General features: G+C 37.6%; 1 protein-coding gene across 2 annotated transcripts in view; it reads right to left on the bottom strand.

Moving 5' to 3' along the window:
* The window catches only part of CDC14A (cell division cycle 14A), a 72,097-nt gene that overhangs the window by 21,110 nt on the left and 34,489 nt on the right, over positions 1-16,498 (bottom strand). For both annotated transcript variants that reach the window (XM_063427329.1, XM_063427330.1), the window contains 5 exons: positions 12,225-12,291; positions 6,503-6,565; positions 5,925-6,012; positions 4,417-4,647; positions 1,675-1,813 (listed from right to left, as the gene is read on the bottom strand). In XM_063427329.1, coding sequence (XP_063283399.1) covers positions 1,675-1,813; positions 4,417-4,647; positions 5,925-6,012; positions 6,503-6,565; positions 12,225-12,291 — 588 coding nt within the window. The remainder of the gene's footprint in view (positions 1-1,674; positions 1,814-4,416; positions 4,648-5,924; positions 6,013-6,502; positions 6,566-12,224; positions 12,292-16,498) is intronic.

Below are 16,498 nucleotides of genomic sequence, written 5' to 3'. Positions count from 1 at the left end.
TTCATACCTCCAACGAGCGTCAGCTGACACTCTCCATTCACAGCTACCCAAGTAATTGCTTCCTCATTAGCCCAATCAGCACAGAGAGGATAGGCTGTTGGGGAGTCGCGTTTAGCATTAAAACATTAAAACTGTTTAACACTGAATAGAAGGAGGTACCTCTCACACCTTCCTAATAGCAAATCTTAATCTAATAGAGGAGAGGGAAAAACATATCAAACATGATCAACTTCTCATTATGCTGAAAAACCCCAACATAAAGCAAATGACAGGTGCGCCTCAAAGCAGGGAAAAAACTATTTGATTCCAAAGCCGTAATCAGAATACTAATCATAGCTGTCTATAGTCCAATTTTGCTAAGATATAGCCATTTTTAAAGAAATCTACAGAAATTGACAAAGCAATCACTCTAAGCAGAGAGTCGCATATTCAAGATGTAAACAAAAAACAAAAACAAAAAACTTCTCTGCTGTAGGTGAAAGCTCCTTTCTTCAAGTCCCAGTGAATGAGCTCATGTCATTGTGTAGTTCTGCTTACTTACATCTCACCAGATTAAGGTTTGCATTGGCTGTATATGTCAGTTTAATTATTTACACTATTTTTCTAATACAGTGGTTCTACTAAATTACATGCAAAAGATTTATTGTGTTACCCCTTCTTCCTTTGTAATGAAATATATAGTTTTTTACTTGTGCACAGATTTCTATTAATAAGACTCCACAGGTAAATACCATGTAAACTAATTTGTTCGGGTGTGGAATAAAAGGAATTTAGCACAAGTCTAGTATATAGAAAAGCATTTTGAAAAATACTTACTCTCTCACAAGTTGAAGTGGGTCTGCAGTAAATGTTTACTTAGGGCTGTTGCCTGGACCATGATACATATGACATATCAGTTACAAATACGGAGGACCCACTTAAATAGTATTGGCATCCAATTTTGTGTTGTGGCCCATGTATTAAGAACCACTGTACTAATGTCAACAAATGCATTTGTTAGCGTTTAACTACCGGTAAGCCAATCAGAAATTTGTATTCATTGTATTTGCATGACAACTATTTTGCCCACCTATTGTATGAAGGAATATGGGTACGTTGCTCACTTTCACATGTGAGGTACATGCTGGCTCAACTATCCCAACTAATTTGGAACTCTACGTAGGTTAAGTCTACATACAAATGTCTGAAAGGCTCTCAAGCCATGTGATGATCTTCACGTCTGAACCCAGAACACGACAACTAGGAAGAAATTGTCAATGTAGAAACCATACAATTAACTGTCATGTTCTTTCACTTGAGCAATGCCATTAGGCCTACTGGTCTAATAAACATAATGGGAAATGTAATTAAAAAATATTACTAGGGCCACAGGGACGTGGGACTAACATACAATCAAAACAGAGGGATTATTCAATAAAAAGTGGTTTGTAAACTACCACACTTTACAGGGATATTTACTAACGTGAGAATTGTCGGGAAGGTAAAGTGAACTCAAAGTGAATTTAAATTTGAGCTCAAAGTGGAAGCATAGGTGACTGGGAGAATGTTTCCTGTTTGACTGCTTTGGCCTTAAAATGTGAAATTCCCTTTAGTAAGTAGCTCTGTTATGGTTTAGTGAATACATTACCACTTTGAGACCTGACATGTAGAGCTCTACGATGAGACACTACTTACTCTTCCAGGAAGTGCTGCTGGGGCCCAATGATGGAGCCGGGCCGACATATCCTGATCCAAGCAATGGCCTCGGAGTGCGTGAATCTGTAATGCTTCATCATGTAACAAGCTATGAGGGTGCCAGTTCTGCCCAGGCCAGCTGTGAAGAATCCAAAAATAAATAAATACTTATCCCCAGGTTTTGTTTGTATAGCAAGAAACATTGGCACTACAGTAGCCCAGCCTGGCTTAGCATCATGGGACATTTATTCCATATACTGCAGCAGTGCCATCACTTATATAGTTTATATATTGCAAAACTGTGACATTATATAATAGAATGATAATTAACAAAAGATACTATGGTGCCCCAGAGGTGACATGCAAAATACATTGTTTCTCTATGTTGTATGTAGGATGTAATTATCTTTTGTAATTTAGAGCCATAGCTTGTTATCACAGAACCCTATAATCACAGAAGAGTATCAAAGGCTTGTTATTAAGCTACACCATAATCACGGGGACAAGGGAGCAATTATGGAGCTGTCTGGTTTTCACTGTTTTGTATCATTATATTATTATATTGAATTATATTGAATTCATTATACACTGTAATAGACATGTGAGTTACACTAAATATCTCCATGATATTGCATTACCTGATGTCTGTTTCCGTGTGATTGCCAGATTTAGATTTAGGCACACCCAACACCCATCAGTGTAATGAAATGTTTAGTTTATTATGTAGTTAGTTTTTTTGGATTAACGGCTTTATTTACCTGCACTATTTTTTTTATTTTTATTTTATTAACCATCATTTGTGCCCTTCCCTTTCAACCCGCAGGGTCTACTGTTCTTCTCCAATATAATATTGGCAATTAATAATTGACTATTTAATGTCTTATGGTTTATGGGAGTCATAGTTTAGCTGTTCTCTTAATACACAAAGCTATCTATATAAAGTAAAATGTCCAGACATGCTTGCTGGGCCCATAAAACACTGCAGATTTAATAAGGTGATCAATTATAAAAAAAAAGTAATGATCATAATCCTCTGTTAATTATTTTTTTTATTTTTGTGTACATTTCTAGGCATTATATATTATTACATGCACACAAACACATAAATCTATACACTCGCAAAGGTAATACTTTAAATACTGACGTAACAGTGACTCCTGATTTGTTTTTCCCTTACCAGTTCTTTAATCACTTTAATTAGATAAATATTCATGCTGTGCTCTGTGCTAAATAGCATGTGGAGGTATTGAAACCCAGGAGCTGTCTGGCAAACAGAACACACAGTGAACTAAAAACCAGTTCCAGTGGGTACTACCAAGGACAATGCAAGATATAGTAGCACTTTATAAAAATTACAAATAATTAATTAATATTAGTTTGTTACAGTGTCACAAAAACCTAGAGTTTTTTTTCATTCTGGCTGTTTTTTGTTTTTTTTTAATATAGAATGATCTATTAAAAACGTATTTAAATCAGTCCAGTTTATTATTGTTAGGAGGACCTGGGGAGTTCATAACCTTCATAACCACATGGGGTAGATCAAAAACACAATGCATAGTATAGAACATCTACATTGTAGCTAAATAATTTAATGGAGATAAAAAGTCTCCAAACTTGTATGTGCTATCTGCAGTATTTACATATTGTGATTCAAAACCAAGGACAATATTAGTTGCAACATTATTACTGCTGCAGAAAAAGCAATATTTACACAGTGTCTTGAGTCAAAATACATAATAGGAAGCGTTTAATATAAACAAATATGTCCACAAGGAAGTATTGCTCACTCCAATTATACTGAGGTATTGCTTAAAAAGAAGAAGCAATCCCATATCTTTGGGAACGAGAATGACGACTGACCGCAACAATTAGCACTTAAAGTTATGCTATTCCAGCCTATGTGACCTCATTTCTGAAGAAATAATGATTAACTCACTGTATTGAATGGCTCGCATTTGTACCCCACCCCTCTTTTACATTCTGTATCCCTCACATACGGTCGAAAGACTCAAAACACTGAAAATAAAGAATTTATAAAGAAGCAATCACTCTTGGTATGCCCCCTGCTGGTGAGAAGTGTACATTTTGGTGGTATGTACATTTTATATTTCCTTGGGACAAATAGATGAAATCATCATAATGGCTATATACAGTTACATAATGGCTACACAATGGCCACAAGTACAGAACTTAAAGGACCACTATAGTGCCAGGAAAACATACTCGTTTTCCTGGCACTATAGGGTCTCTAGGTCCCCCCTCACCCTCAGGGCCGCCGGGCTCTAGGGGGTAGAAGGGGTTAAATCTTACCTTTTTCCCCCCCGCCGGGCTCCCTCGGCGGTGGGGACTCTCCACCTCCTTTCCCCGTCATCGAGCCACGCGCGCATTCAGCCAGTCCATAGGAAAGCTCAATGCTTTCCTATGGACGCTGGCGTCTTCTCACTGTGAAAATCACAGTGAGAAGCGCGGAAGCGCCTCTAGCGGCTGTCAATGAGACAGCTACTTGAGGCTGGATGTTGAAACTGCTATGTTTACAGCAGAAAGGGTTAATTCTAGATGGACCTGGCACCCAGACCACTTCATTAAGCTGAAGTGATCTGGGTGCCTATAGTGGTCCTTTAATGCAGAATAAGGAAAATAAGGATACTGCTAATACAATAACATCCACCCCAGCAGAGTACTTGACAGTTACATTAATTGTATAGATTTTTCTTTCCACAAGCTCACCCTACGGAATAATACCTTTGCAGTGTACGGCAATGGCCCCATCTATGCTTTCACAGAGGTTTAAGAATCTCCGCACTATGCCATCGCTGGGAGTACTTCCATCAACAAAGAACAAGTCGTAGTGCTGGAACCCCGCGTCCGTGAAGCGACTAGCATCATAGATTTTCTTATTGAGACGGATGATAGCAACAACGTTGTGTTTTCGAAAATACGGAAAATAAGACTCCGGAGAATGGATGGGGTAACCTTTACATGGAATAAGGAACAGTAAGTTGAAATATTGAACACTGAATGGTGAAATACTGGTCAGCTTGATAACATTTAATATGGTCTGATCAATAAAACAGCAGAAACAACAGAAAGTCACTATAGCGAACCTCAGGAGAGCGATAGGAATCTGGGACACATAAACACTGAAGTCTGAATTTTTATCTTCTACAGAAATATGTCAGGTTATTTTACTTTTGAATTTATATACAGCTACGAATGCATGCTTAAAATCCATGTTTGATGAAGGTCAGATCCCTCATATGTTGCTCTAATTTTTCTGTAACTTGGCACAGTCTACTGTATACATTCAATCAATCTTTACGAATATCAACCGATCACAGAATTCTAGATACCTTTACAAGGAATATAGTTCCATTAGCACCCATTTCAAATTTTGGCATTCACTTTGTATTGGGTCAGGTCTGACGAGTATAAGAAGTTCTGTATGTGGTGGAATGTTATCTTAGAATTTCAGATCAAGCAGATTGTAATGTATTTAATTCTAATTCTATTAATGGGGGGGATTTGCTTCAAGAATTTCAGTAAATGATGAGAAAAATGCACGAAATACTACGAATACACTAAAAAAAACTAATTTAGAAATCAGATTTAGCCATGGAGGGTCAGCATTTTTACAGCCTACAAAGCATGCAGGATTAAAACCGTAGTTGGCAGTGTTTCAGATAAACATTGGACAAAGACAATTGGAGCTACTTCACAAAGACATAAGAAATTGGAAACAGTACGAAAAACGTCAAGAACATTAATCAAAGGCACAGAGGGAATTGGATTATAAAGAATGACTAGCCAGAAGCTTGGATTTATTCATGTTGGAAATAAGTCGGCTTAACGCAAGTTTTCATTAGTTTGTGCAAGTATATTCAACAACAGTATAAGGTCCTTACTAAGGATGGCAAATAACTGGATCTGGGTAAATAACAAAGGACAATGTTTAAGAGGCTTCAGCATGGAACTGGAATGTTTGCACTGAAATGATGGCCTTCCAAAGTATGTTGTGACGGCAGATAGTGGATAATTTAACATTTTGGATTTGCATCAAATGCAAAGCTGTGCTGGCACAGTTTGGCATCCAATGAAACTTCCAAATGTCCTATTATTCTTGGCATGTTTTCCATCTGCTGCCCCAATGTTACTCTTTAGAACCACAAACTACCAGCAAGACAATGAATGGTAAATTGGCATCTAGGGTTATTTTCATAGATATGAAAGAAGCACTAAGACTGGCTACTTACCATTTTCAATTTTACTTTTCTGGTGAGGCCCACTGAAGGCAAGAAACTTCCCTGGAACAATCCAATTAAAATCCCCGTTTTCCACCCGCTGTGTGAACAAGAACATTATTTCTCATAACGGACATGGCAAACATCACGATGAGCAATATATTGCATATCAACAATGTGATAGATGCCTTTACTGTACCCCTCACGACAACAATTCCCTTTAAAAGCTTAGGAATGTTAGCAAGAGGTTTCAAATGTTTCTGGACTACAAGATATTTATATTCAAACATGGCATTTCAAACATTTACAGCACAAGCTAAACATAACATGCATTTCCCAACATTTAAAAAAAATGGTCCTTGTCATATGTCGGACATAATACTTTAAAACAAGTTCGACACCAAGCGTTTTCATGAATAACTTGTGATGTGTGATAACTAGTAGAATGCAAGCTGTCAGCTACAGGTTATTTGGTTATGAGCATTTAAAGAACAACAATCAAACCTAAAATGATTAGGAGGTCCCCACATTTATTAATTATTTGAAACCTTTTCCCTTTATGTGGATAAAACAAACAAAGATGAACCTACCTCATAATGTTCATATTCAGCCACGTTAAAGTGCTCAAAGTTAAAGAATCCGAAATGCATAGCCTGGGACGAAGAGAGAGGAATTAGATCAAATTTAAACACAATATGACATAGGTACAAAGCCTGATCCTGGTTTTCTCATAACAAAATGTAAAAATCCAAAATGGTTTTGTAAACAAAACTAAACTTTATAATAACTGGTAGAAAAGAAGTGATATACGAGATTACAATATGACCTTCTTAAAATGTGTGCTTTCCTGGACACATTACTGTAGCCTTATCTTGGTTAAGATTATTATTTTATTTTGATTACCGGTATTACTTCTATATATTTATTTCAATAGATTTACCAAAGGTTATGTTTTATATATGGGTTGCATTTTCCTATGAGGGGCTAGTTTTGAGCAAATATTATTCCTCCTCTTTAACTTTCCCTTTATTTCCTTGTTCAGTCTCTAGATATTAAAATTAGGGGTGTCCCCCGCCCCCCACCTTGTACTTAGCAACCTGACACACTCTCCCTTATAAAATCAGTTTGTACTTCCAGGAAATATAGTATATACAGCAAACAAAATAGATGTTGCTCAATAAAATGAGCAGTATGAAATAATAATCAGTACTCACAGCTAACCTGTGCTGGAATAAGGGCTTCGTAAGCCTAGAGCAGGACATTAGTGGGCCTAATTACCAAATATCAATTTCCTTTTTTGGCCTCTTATGCTTAGAAGAGCATATTTCAAACCTCTATCTGTAGCTAGACCTGGCAGCCACATAAAAAAAAAAAACCATCTTCTTATACATTTTTAAACTGGAAGTTTTCAAAAATAATAAATCTTCACAAACAGGCTAATGCACAGAGAAATCTACTGGGAGAGCACAGGTACGTTCGGGTTACAGCCCAAAATATAGGGCATGGGAAACAAGAAATCCATCCTATATGCAATAAACTGTGGCATAGATATACCATTTCTGTGTGCAGTGGGTCTAGGGCACATTTGGGCCCCAGTTGTTAAGCAGATGATATAGAGTTTAGCATATACTGTGTAGTTTGGCAATGCATGTGTTTTGGGCAATGTTTTGTTATATTTAGCTAGATCAGGTAGGATATCTGTGCCTGTCTGGCCACACTCTGTGACAATGGCACCAAGCAATTTAGGACAGCAGTTACAAAAACAACACAAAATAAACACACTCACACACATCAGACCACTTGGACTTATTGATGTGTGAGCCTGGAGCTTCAGCTCCAGTAGCCCCCATGTTCTGGCCCTGCATCTCACCAGTCAACTCTTGTGCTATTCATGAAACTAGTGTCAAGTCTTTGTTCCAGCATGGACAAGGCATTTCAATTTGTGCACTACTCTGTTTAACTGAGTTATGGATCAACTGTAATAAAAAGTTTCCTATTCTTCATAATTGAAATAACTGCCTAAAGATGCTTGAGGTGCACACAAAAAAAAACGTTCAAGTGAAGACCGTTCAAAGCTAATTTCTGAAGGTCCCCAACTACAGTATATTGTAGTGTTCTACAAAAAGCAGACATAACATTTTGTAAATCTCAAGGGAGGAGTGACCGCAATAAACAGTGAGTCAAACAGGAACTATAAAATTTTATATTTCTCAGAGAAATATAAAAAACACTGAGTCAGTGTAAACAGAAACGGTACTTCATATTTCTCACCGAGTAGCGTAGAATAGAACAGATTACCGTAATAAAACACCAGAATAAAGGTCAATTAATTTTCAAAATCAATTTTCACAAGACCGTGTATTAAGTCAACTATATTGCTGTAGTTGGTCACTAGAGGGGGCTGTCTCACCAAAATCTAACAAAAAAATGATAAATAAAGGTTTCACGAATGAGCTCATGCATTGTTTTCTATATAAATATAGTTTTTATCTTTACAAGATTTATAAAATGTTATGGACTTGTAAAATTATCTGTTTTGTTTTAAAGGAACAAAAAATATCGTTATATCCAACTCATTAAAGGGGAGTCTGTTTGCATTGTAAAGATAGAGATACTTTCAGTGGAACAAAATTAAAATCTTTACTACATTGAGATCTAAAAAAAAAAAAAAAAAAAAAAAAAAATTTTTAATATAATACAATGTGCAATAAAAAGAATCTAAATCCCCATTGCAGAATAAGAAAGATTACATTTCTAATTAAGATTCAAAAAACAACTACCAACACACATGCAATTTTGGCTCGAAATAGTATTCTCTTCTAAAATATACTAAAGCTTTTTTTTTTTTAATTTAAAGCATGACCCAAAACAAAAGATTAGAGATTGTGTTTTATTTTCATATGTTTGAGGGTTCATATTTCCCCCTGGCTAACTGACATGCTGGGCTGGGCTGCTGGGCGGACGGCACGGGTGGGCGGCTGGCGAGGGAGCACTTCCTCTGAGCGGTCTGCTCAGCTCCCTCGCGCGCCGCAGAGTGAGGCTGGGAGCCGGAATATGACGTCAATTCCGGCTCAGCCTCCCAGCCTCACTCTGCGGCGCGCGAGGGAGCTGAGCAGACCGCTCAGAGGAAGTGCTCCCTCGCCAGCCGCCTGCCAATGCCGCCCGCCCAGCAGCAACTGGACCACCAGGGAGAAAGAGAACCCCCCAGCATTCCCAAAGGTAAGGATGCTGGGGGGGTTAAATTAAAAAAAAAAAAAAAAAATGTGTTAATGTGAGTGAGTGTGTGTGTATGTCTGTTAGTGTGTGTGTGTGTGTGTTAGTGTGTGTGTGTGCGTCTGTTAGTGTGTGTCTGTGTTTCTGTTAGTGCGTGTCTGTTAGTGTGTGTCTGTGTCAGAGAGTAAGTGTGTGTGTCTGTTAGTGAGTGTGTCTGTTAGTGTGAGTGTGTTTTCCTGTGAGTGTGTTTGTGTATCTGTTAGTGTGTGTGTTTCTCTTAGCTAGTGTATGCGTATCTGTCAGTGAATGTGTGTGTGTATTTAGAAGGCGGGGTGGGGAGAAGGGTTGGGTGGGGGTGGCGCGGGGGGGGGGGGTTGCCTAGGGCAGCACAAAACCAGGATACACCACTGGTAGTTAGCATCAGGTATTAAACAATTCTGCAACATAAAAACTAATATGTTCTTGGGAAGGAGGTTGTGGCGTTATTTTAATAATCAAAATAACCAGGTTTGAGATTACATTTAACTGGGAAAAGGTTTAAAAGTGGAGCAATCAACACGAACATTTAAATGGTTTATATGAGGACTGTGCCACACACTTAGGAGATCAAAGGAAGCATTGGTTATGAAATGTGTCTTCTAATGACTTGTAAGTGGAAAGAAAACTGTTTGATGGGAATGATATTATGCTGTTCTAGAATTGGTATACATATATGTTTTGTTTGTGCAATTACACATATTTAAAAAAAAAAAAAAACTAAATGAATTTTTTATTTATTTTATAAATATCAAGCTTGTCTGCTATATGTTATATGTAGATCTTTTTCATGCTGATTTGAAGTCTCCAGTTTACAATAAGTCTGAAATGCTATTGTGTATCGTTACACAAATATAACAACTATCACACTCATTTATGTATTCCTAACGCTATAGAGCCCTAGTCACCGTTATGCATAACTTTTTGTTAATTTAAAAAAAAAAAAAAATTAACAAAAATATATATTTTTTAAAAATCCAAATAAAACTAAACGATTTTAAATAATAAGCAAAAAGTAGACAATCTAGTAATAAAAAAAATTAGTGGAAAAATTGTAATAAAAATATTTTTTTCAATAATGTATAAAATGTGTTTTTTTCAGGTTTATGTATTCCTTTGGGTTCATAGTTTGCACTTTTTTACTGCATGATATAGTCTTTATAACTAATCCCCAGGATACCCACATGGTTATTACATTTAATGAAACAAATGATTGTTTTTTTTGAGAATTTTTTTTATTTATTTTTTATCTGGCTCAGCAGCCATGTTGGGTCAGACTCTAGTATTAGCTATCTGACCGAACTTTACTGATCATTCACGGATCATTGAGAAAGTCTCTGGAATGGGACAAAATGTGTCTGATTTCTGATTTCTGAAAGACACTCCTACTGTGAGCGAGAGTGCCAGTGTGCACCTGGCATTTCTTATCGAGAGGAAATTAAGGAACCGCTCATAATATCGAGAGTTCTTGTCTCCTGTAAGCATATTTTTATTATTTACAAAAGTAGTGTTTGTTTTACTTGATGGTCGCCAACTTTTTTATGCCTACTATCGTTACAAGATAGAGGAGCAAGCGGCAGATTGAACAATCAGGAACTACGAGGTTTACCAAGCACACCTAAGTGGAACTGCAGGAGGAATCCCCACAGCAGAACTCATTAAGAACTTCTATGCGGATGACACACAAATTTATCTGTCCTCCCCTGATTTCTCACCACCCCTCTTGACTCGTGTCTGATTGCCTCTCTGCTATTTCCAGCTGTATTTCCTTTCCTTAAACTTAACCTGTCCAAAACAGAACTTCTGGTCTTCCCTCCGTTAAGAGTCGCTACTCCCTTGTCTGTTTCCCTCCAAGTCAATGGCACTACCATCCGCTCTACCTCGCAGGCTCGCTGCCTAGGTGTTCTCTTTGACTCCGACCTCTCCTTCACCCCTCATATCCAATCAATTGCCTAATCCTGTCGCTTCCATCTCAAAAATATAGCACGTATCCAACCCTATTTAATGCCGGACATGGCTAAGGTGCTTGTCCATGCCGCTGTCCTCTCTCGCCTTGACTACTGTAATCCGCTTCTCAATGGTCTTATGTGTTCCCAACCTGCCCCGTTACAGTCTATAATGAATGAAGCAGTGCGGTCCAACCTCTGTTGCTCGCCTTAAAGACTTCTATAGGGCTGCCCTATCCCTATTGAATGCCCTTCCCCTCTCTGTAAGACTTTCATCCAGTCTCCACTACTTTAAAAAAATCTTTGAAACTGTCGATACATAAATAAAGAATTGAAAATAAAATAAAATCTTTGAAAACGTACTTCTTTAGGAAAGAATATAAATTAAACTGTGAACAGCTTTCTCTCCCCATACTTTAATTCTTCTCCTGAAACTGTCATCAAAACAAAACACTAAGCCCTCAGTGAATGCTATCCTAGCAGTGTATTTTTCTAGCCTACCCTTACCTTTTGTGTCACTATACTCCAGTCCATCTAGCATGCAAGCTTACTGAGCAGGGCCCTCAATTCCTCCGTTCCTGTGTGTCCAACTCGTTTTGTTACAAATACGTGTCTGTTAGTCCACCCATTTTACAGCGCTGTAAAATTTGCTGGTGCTTTACAAATAATAATAATAATAATACTGAGGTTTGCTTTACACTGGTAACATTGTCACATTTATAATTAGTCCCAGCAGCACCCTATAATGTATGCATGTTCAGGTGCGCAGGGATAAAGTTTTTCAATAACAGGAGGATTTTTTGAAAAGGGGTATATTTCTTATTGAGCAGTAAACGGTCTTTTGTGATGTGCATGCCTTAGGTTGGTTGTGTAAGTTACATTAGCGCAACTTGCTATCTTTTCATTTCTGAGCTATGTTTTAAGATAGTCAGTGGGTCACCTATCTAGCAAGTGTTTGCAGCGTAACTAAACAGCTCCATCTAACTTACCCACATAATAAATTATTCCTAGTTCCCTTCAAAGTTGCAAGCCTCCTTGAAGGGAACTAGGTTGCACCTGTAAACCAGGCAGTTCCACCTTACTATTCAGATCAATTGTTCCTCCCACTCATAGTTACCTTACGGATTCCTTGCAAACAGTCCAGTACGGATAGATTATACGTGCAGTTCCCGAACGAGGCATCTCTGCAGGAAATAAAAGAGAATCCAGATTATTATGTTATTTGCTTATGAAATGGGTAGTTCGTGGAGGAATATCACTCTGTGATATTAGTGGTGGAATTAGCACACATATATTTTTCCTGGGTCGCAAAAAAAGCTGTTTTAAGTAGAATTGGGACAGTCAGTTTCTCAACCAGTCTTACCAGTCATGGTATTCGTCTTGACAGAAGTGTCCTTTCCACATTAAATGTTCTTCTAACAAGCAAATATCGCCAACTACATTTTTAAAATAATCCAAACTGTTTGGTTATGTATAAAGGGCAACATTGTGCCAATTGTTCCATTCAGGGCTAAAAAATTTAAGTCATTTGCTGCTGGCCAAACTTGAAAGTTACTGACCACTGCAAACCTTAAAGGGACACTGTAGACACCCAGACCACTTCAGCTCATTGAAGTGGTCTGGGTTCAGTGTCTCTATTGCCCTTAGTGCTGCAATGTTAACCCCCTAAGGAAACATGAAGGAAATATTCCGTCATGATTCCCTTTTATTCCAGAAGTTGTGTCCTTAAGGGGTTAAACATTGCAGTTCCAGAGAAACTGCAATGTCTACTAGACAGCCACTATAGTACTTCCTGGTTAGAAACAGACCTTTGATCTGGTATCTGACATGGGACATTCTCACACTCTGCATAGGATTGATATTGATTCAATGCTTTCCTATGGGGATGTCTAATGCGTGCATGGCATTTGCCGCGCATGCGCATTAGAGCCCGCTCGTGGCAGGATGGAGGAGGAGGGGGAGCTTCGACCTAGCGCTGAGGGACATGTAAGTAAATAAAGGGTTTTTAACCCATAATGCACGGGGGAGGCAGGGAGAGTGATAGCGCCAGGAATACAGCTTTGTATTCCTGGCACTTTAGTATCCTTTTAAGGGTCTATGCCTGAAATTTCACTCGCCAATGGCATGTGGATGAGTGGAAATGTTGTGCCCTGACTCCATCTGTAGGAGAATCCATAAAGCACTTGCCTTTATAAATTAGAACCCTGTTCTTTTGATTTACAAAGAGCATACATCCTAACTATGACTTCAAGACAAAAAAAACAAAGAAAATGCTCAATTAACCAACTAAATAACTAATAGCAACCTGGAGAATGGAACACGTTAACATCCCCTGAAATAGCTCACTCAAAGCTCAGAGTATCATTAACATTCTATGCAGATAGGAGAAGTAACAGTTAAGAACGATAACAATATTTTTAAACGGAGGTATTTGCTAGAGAAGACAAAGAAAATTATCACCAATTGCTTCATGTTAGAACTTTATCCATAGTGGTTGTTTGTAAATATAGCCTTATAATGTACTATTCAAAGAAAAGGCTAAAAGGAAAAATCATCCGTATACATGACTTTAGGCAATTTCCCCAAATAAGCATAGAACTTCATTACACATAGTAGGTTTACTGAGAAAATCAAAATTACAAATTTTACACCTAAATAATTAAGTTGAAAAACATAGCTGAAATGGTAAATTATGGCAATATGGTTATTTTGAGCCTTAAATTTGCAATGTTATTGTCTATTCTCTACTACTCCAAGTTTAGTCAATAATCTCAAATTCCTTAACAAAAGAAGGTACTTTGTTTTGGTAAAGGAATGTCTATAATTTCCAAATAATGGAGAAACGTGATTAGGTTTTACACCTTTTCTGTTTTCTGAACAAGATGAAAGCTCATGATATGTTCTAGAGCAGTGGTTCGCAAACCAGTGCTCGCGACCCAGCAACAGTCCAGGTTTTGTCAGTATCTCCATTGCAATAAAAAAAGTTGTTGTTGATTGTTGGTGAGCCATGAGGACTGGTTTAGGAAACACAGATTTTTTGGTAAACAGAAATTCCTACAGCTCTCAATGGTACAAGCAAATATCGCCAACTACATTTTTTAAATAATCCAATCTGTGCTAATTGCTCCATTCAGGGCTCAAAATGTAACATTTTATTCAGATAGGAGAAGTAACAGTTAAGAACTGTGTGCTCTCTGCAGCAGACTTCTGAAAACTGATAGTAGGCTGCACTAAGTGGGTATTCCCAAACAAGGGTTTGTAACAGTCACACCCCAATCAATTTTCAGACATCTCACGTTCCAGCTCTGTGAGTTGAAGAGTTCATGCTTTGAAACAAACCCAAAGAGAAATCCGAGCAGTGAGTTACAAGATGAGCATCACCATTTCACATTCAGGAAAATGTTGACTAATATATGTGATTTGTTCAGCTGACATGGCCATCTAATATTATGTACCCCGCTATTCTGGATGGCAGGCACCCTGCTCATTGCAGGCCCATTGTGTAAGGATCGAAATTCAAATTCATCAGACTTTCTTTTCTAAGAAATCTATATGATTCTATATGAAAATATGTGTCCTACAGTGCTCTGTATATATCATGTAAATGGAGGCCACTGTTCAAACTGGAGCATATGTTACAAACATTCTAAATAAATGCAACATAGGCAGCTGTATGTGCTTAAGGTGCCTTACTTTCTGTGGACATGTTAGTAAACGAGCACTATAGGATCAGGAACACAAACATGCATTTCTATACCATATAGTGTTAAAAACACCATTTAGGTGTCCTCCTACCCTCGATCCGCCTCCTTGCTGACATCATAATTCATGATTTCAGCCAATATAATGCCGTAGGGAAAGCATTGGATTGGCTGAAATCAGCAAGATGGGGGTAGGCCCAAACACTAGCTCGGCCAATCAGTACATCCTCATAGAGATACATTGAATCAATGCATCTCTATGAGGAATGTTCAGCTTCTCCACACTCTGCACACTGTGCAGCACTGCCCCAGGAAGCATCTCCAGTAGCCATCTGAGTAGTGGCTGCAGGAAGTATCCCTAGGTGGCAATGTAAACACTGCTTTTTTCACAGAAAATGCAGTGTTTACATGAAAATAACTGTGGGGAATGATTATACTCATCATACAACCACATTAATCTGTAGTTGTTCTGGTGATTATGGTGTCCCTTTAAATATATTCTCCTTTGTGTGTTACAACCCCTCTGCCTGTTATCCAGTAAAACTATTACAGGAGTTCAGTATACACATCAATTGCAAGACAAAGAAAAAATAAATGGAGCTATGGCAATAAAAAAAAAAGTGGAATTTTCCTGCAGATTAATTTTATTATATTACTTTGGTCCTGGAATTGTTCTGCCCACATAATTCTCTGTGTGTTCTTGCCTACAATGATGTAACAGCACTGAGATTTCTATAACTGGAAGTAATACTTTGTAATGCGAGGCCAGGTGCTGTGTGAGTGAAGGGATTAAATCGGGAGAAGCGGAAAGCACCCTAAGGGGGTGTGTGAGCCACGTGGGGAAGATTTTATCCTTGCAGTGCTGATAGAGAATGCCACATGAGGCATCGGTCTACTCTACAAAGTGAACATCCTGCTTAGGAACATTGCATTTCTACATTAGATATCTGACACTCGCTTTTCTGAGAAAAATCAGCCTATTATGAAAAATCTTAAGAAATACTTGGTATAACTTAACTTTCCTAACAGACAATAGATCTCTAAGCAAGAATCCCTTAACATTGCCAAACAAAAGAGAAGTTGGAGATTATGGTAATTACAGACAAGGCAGTCATTTTTAGAATACTGTTTTTTTATTTCCCACCAAAAATAACTGCATTTATTCAGAAAACATTTACTAAAATTGAATTGTAAAGAATTAACAAAGTCAATGGTAATTTTATGCAAAAATAGACGAACTGGAAAAAAAATTCTTTAGAAATGGTTCAAAGGGTTATTCAATTAAGGGGGAAATGATGGGAGTTCAAAGCAAGTTCTAATTGAAATTATAATTTTACAGCAATAGAGCTGAATTGGATTTTTTTCCCCTGTCATGTTTTCAGATTGGCTATTTTGTCAAACAATTTTAACTAACCTTTAAGTTCAAACAATTCACACTTGAGTGAATAAACCTGACCTACTGCTATGCTATAGATTGTATGAATACATTTGGACCTCACAGGCATTCTGGGCATTTGAAGCTCTGTCTTGTTGTCACTTTTAAATAAAATTCACAGATGGAACAGTGCTCATGTGTTAATAATCTGTGAGATACATCACAATTATAGGCTTTTAATTAAAGGTTTATTAACCAAACAATAACTTGTGGTGAGCTGAAAAACAGATTGCAAAAATAAGACTGCTACGTTTA

Source organism: Pelobates fuscus, chromosome 7 (assembly GCF_036172605.1).
Source record: "Pelobates fuscus isolate aPelFus1 chromosome 7, aPelFus1.pri, whole genome shotgun sequence".
Classification (NCBI taxonomy): Eukaryota; Metazoa; Chordata; class Amphibia; order Anura; family Pelobatidae; genus Pelobates; species Pelobates fuscus.
This window is presented reverse-complemented; position numbering and strand designations above follow the sequence as displayed.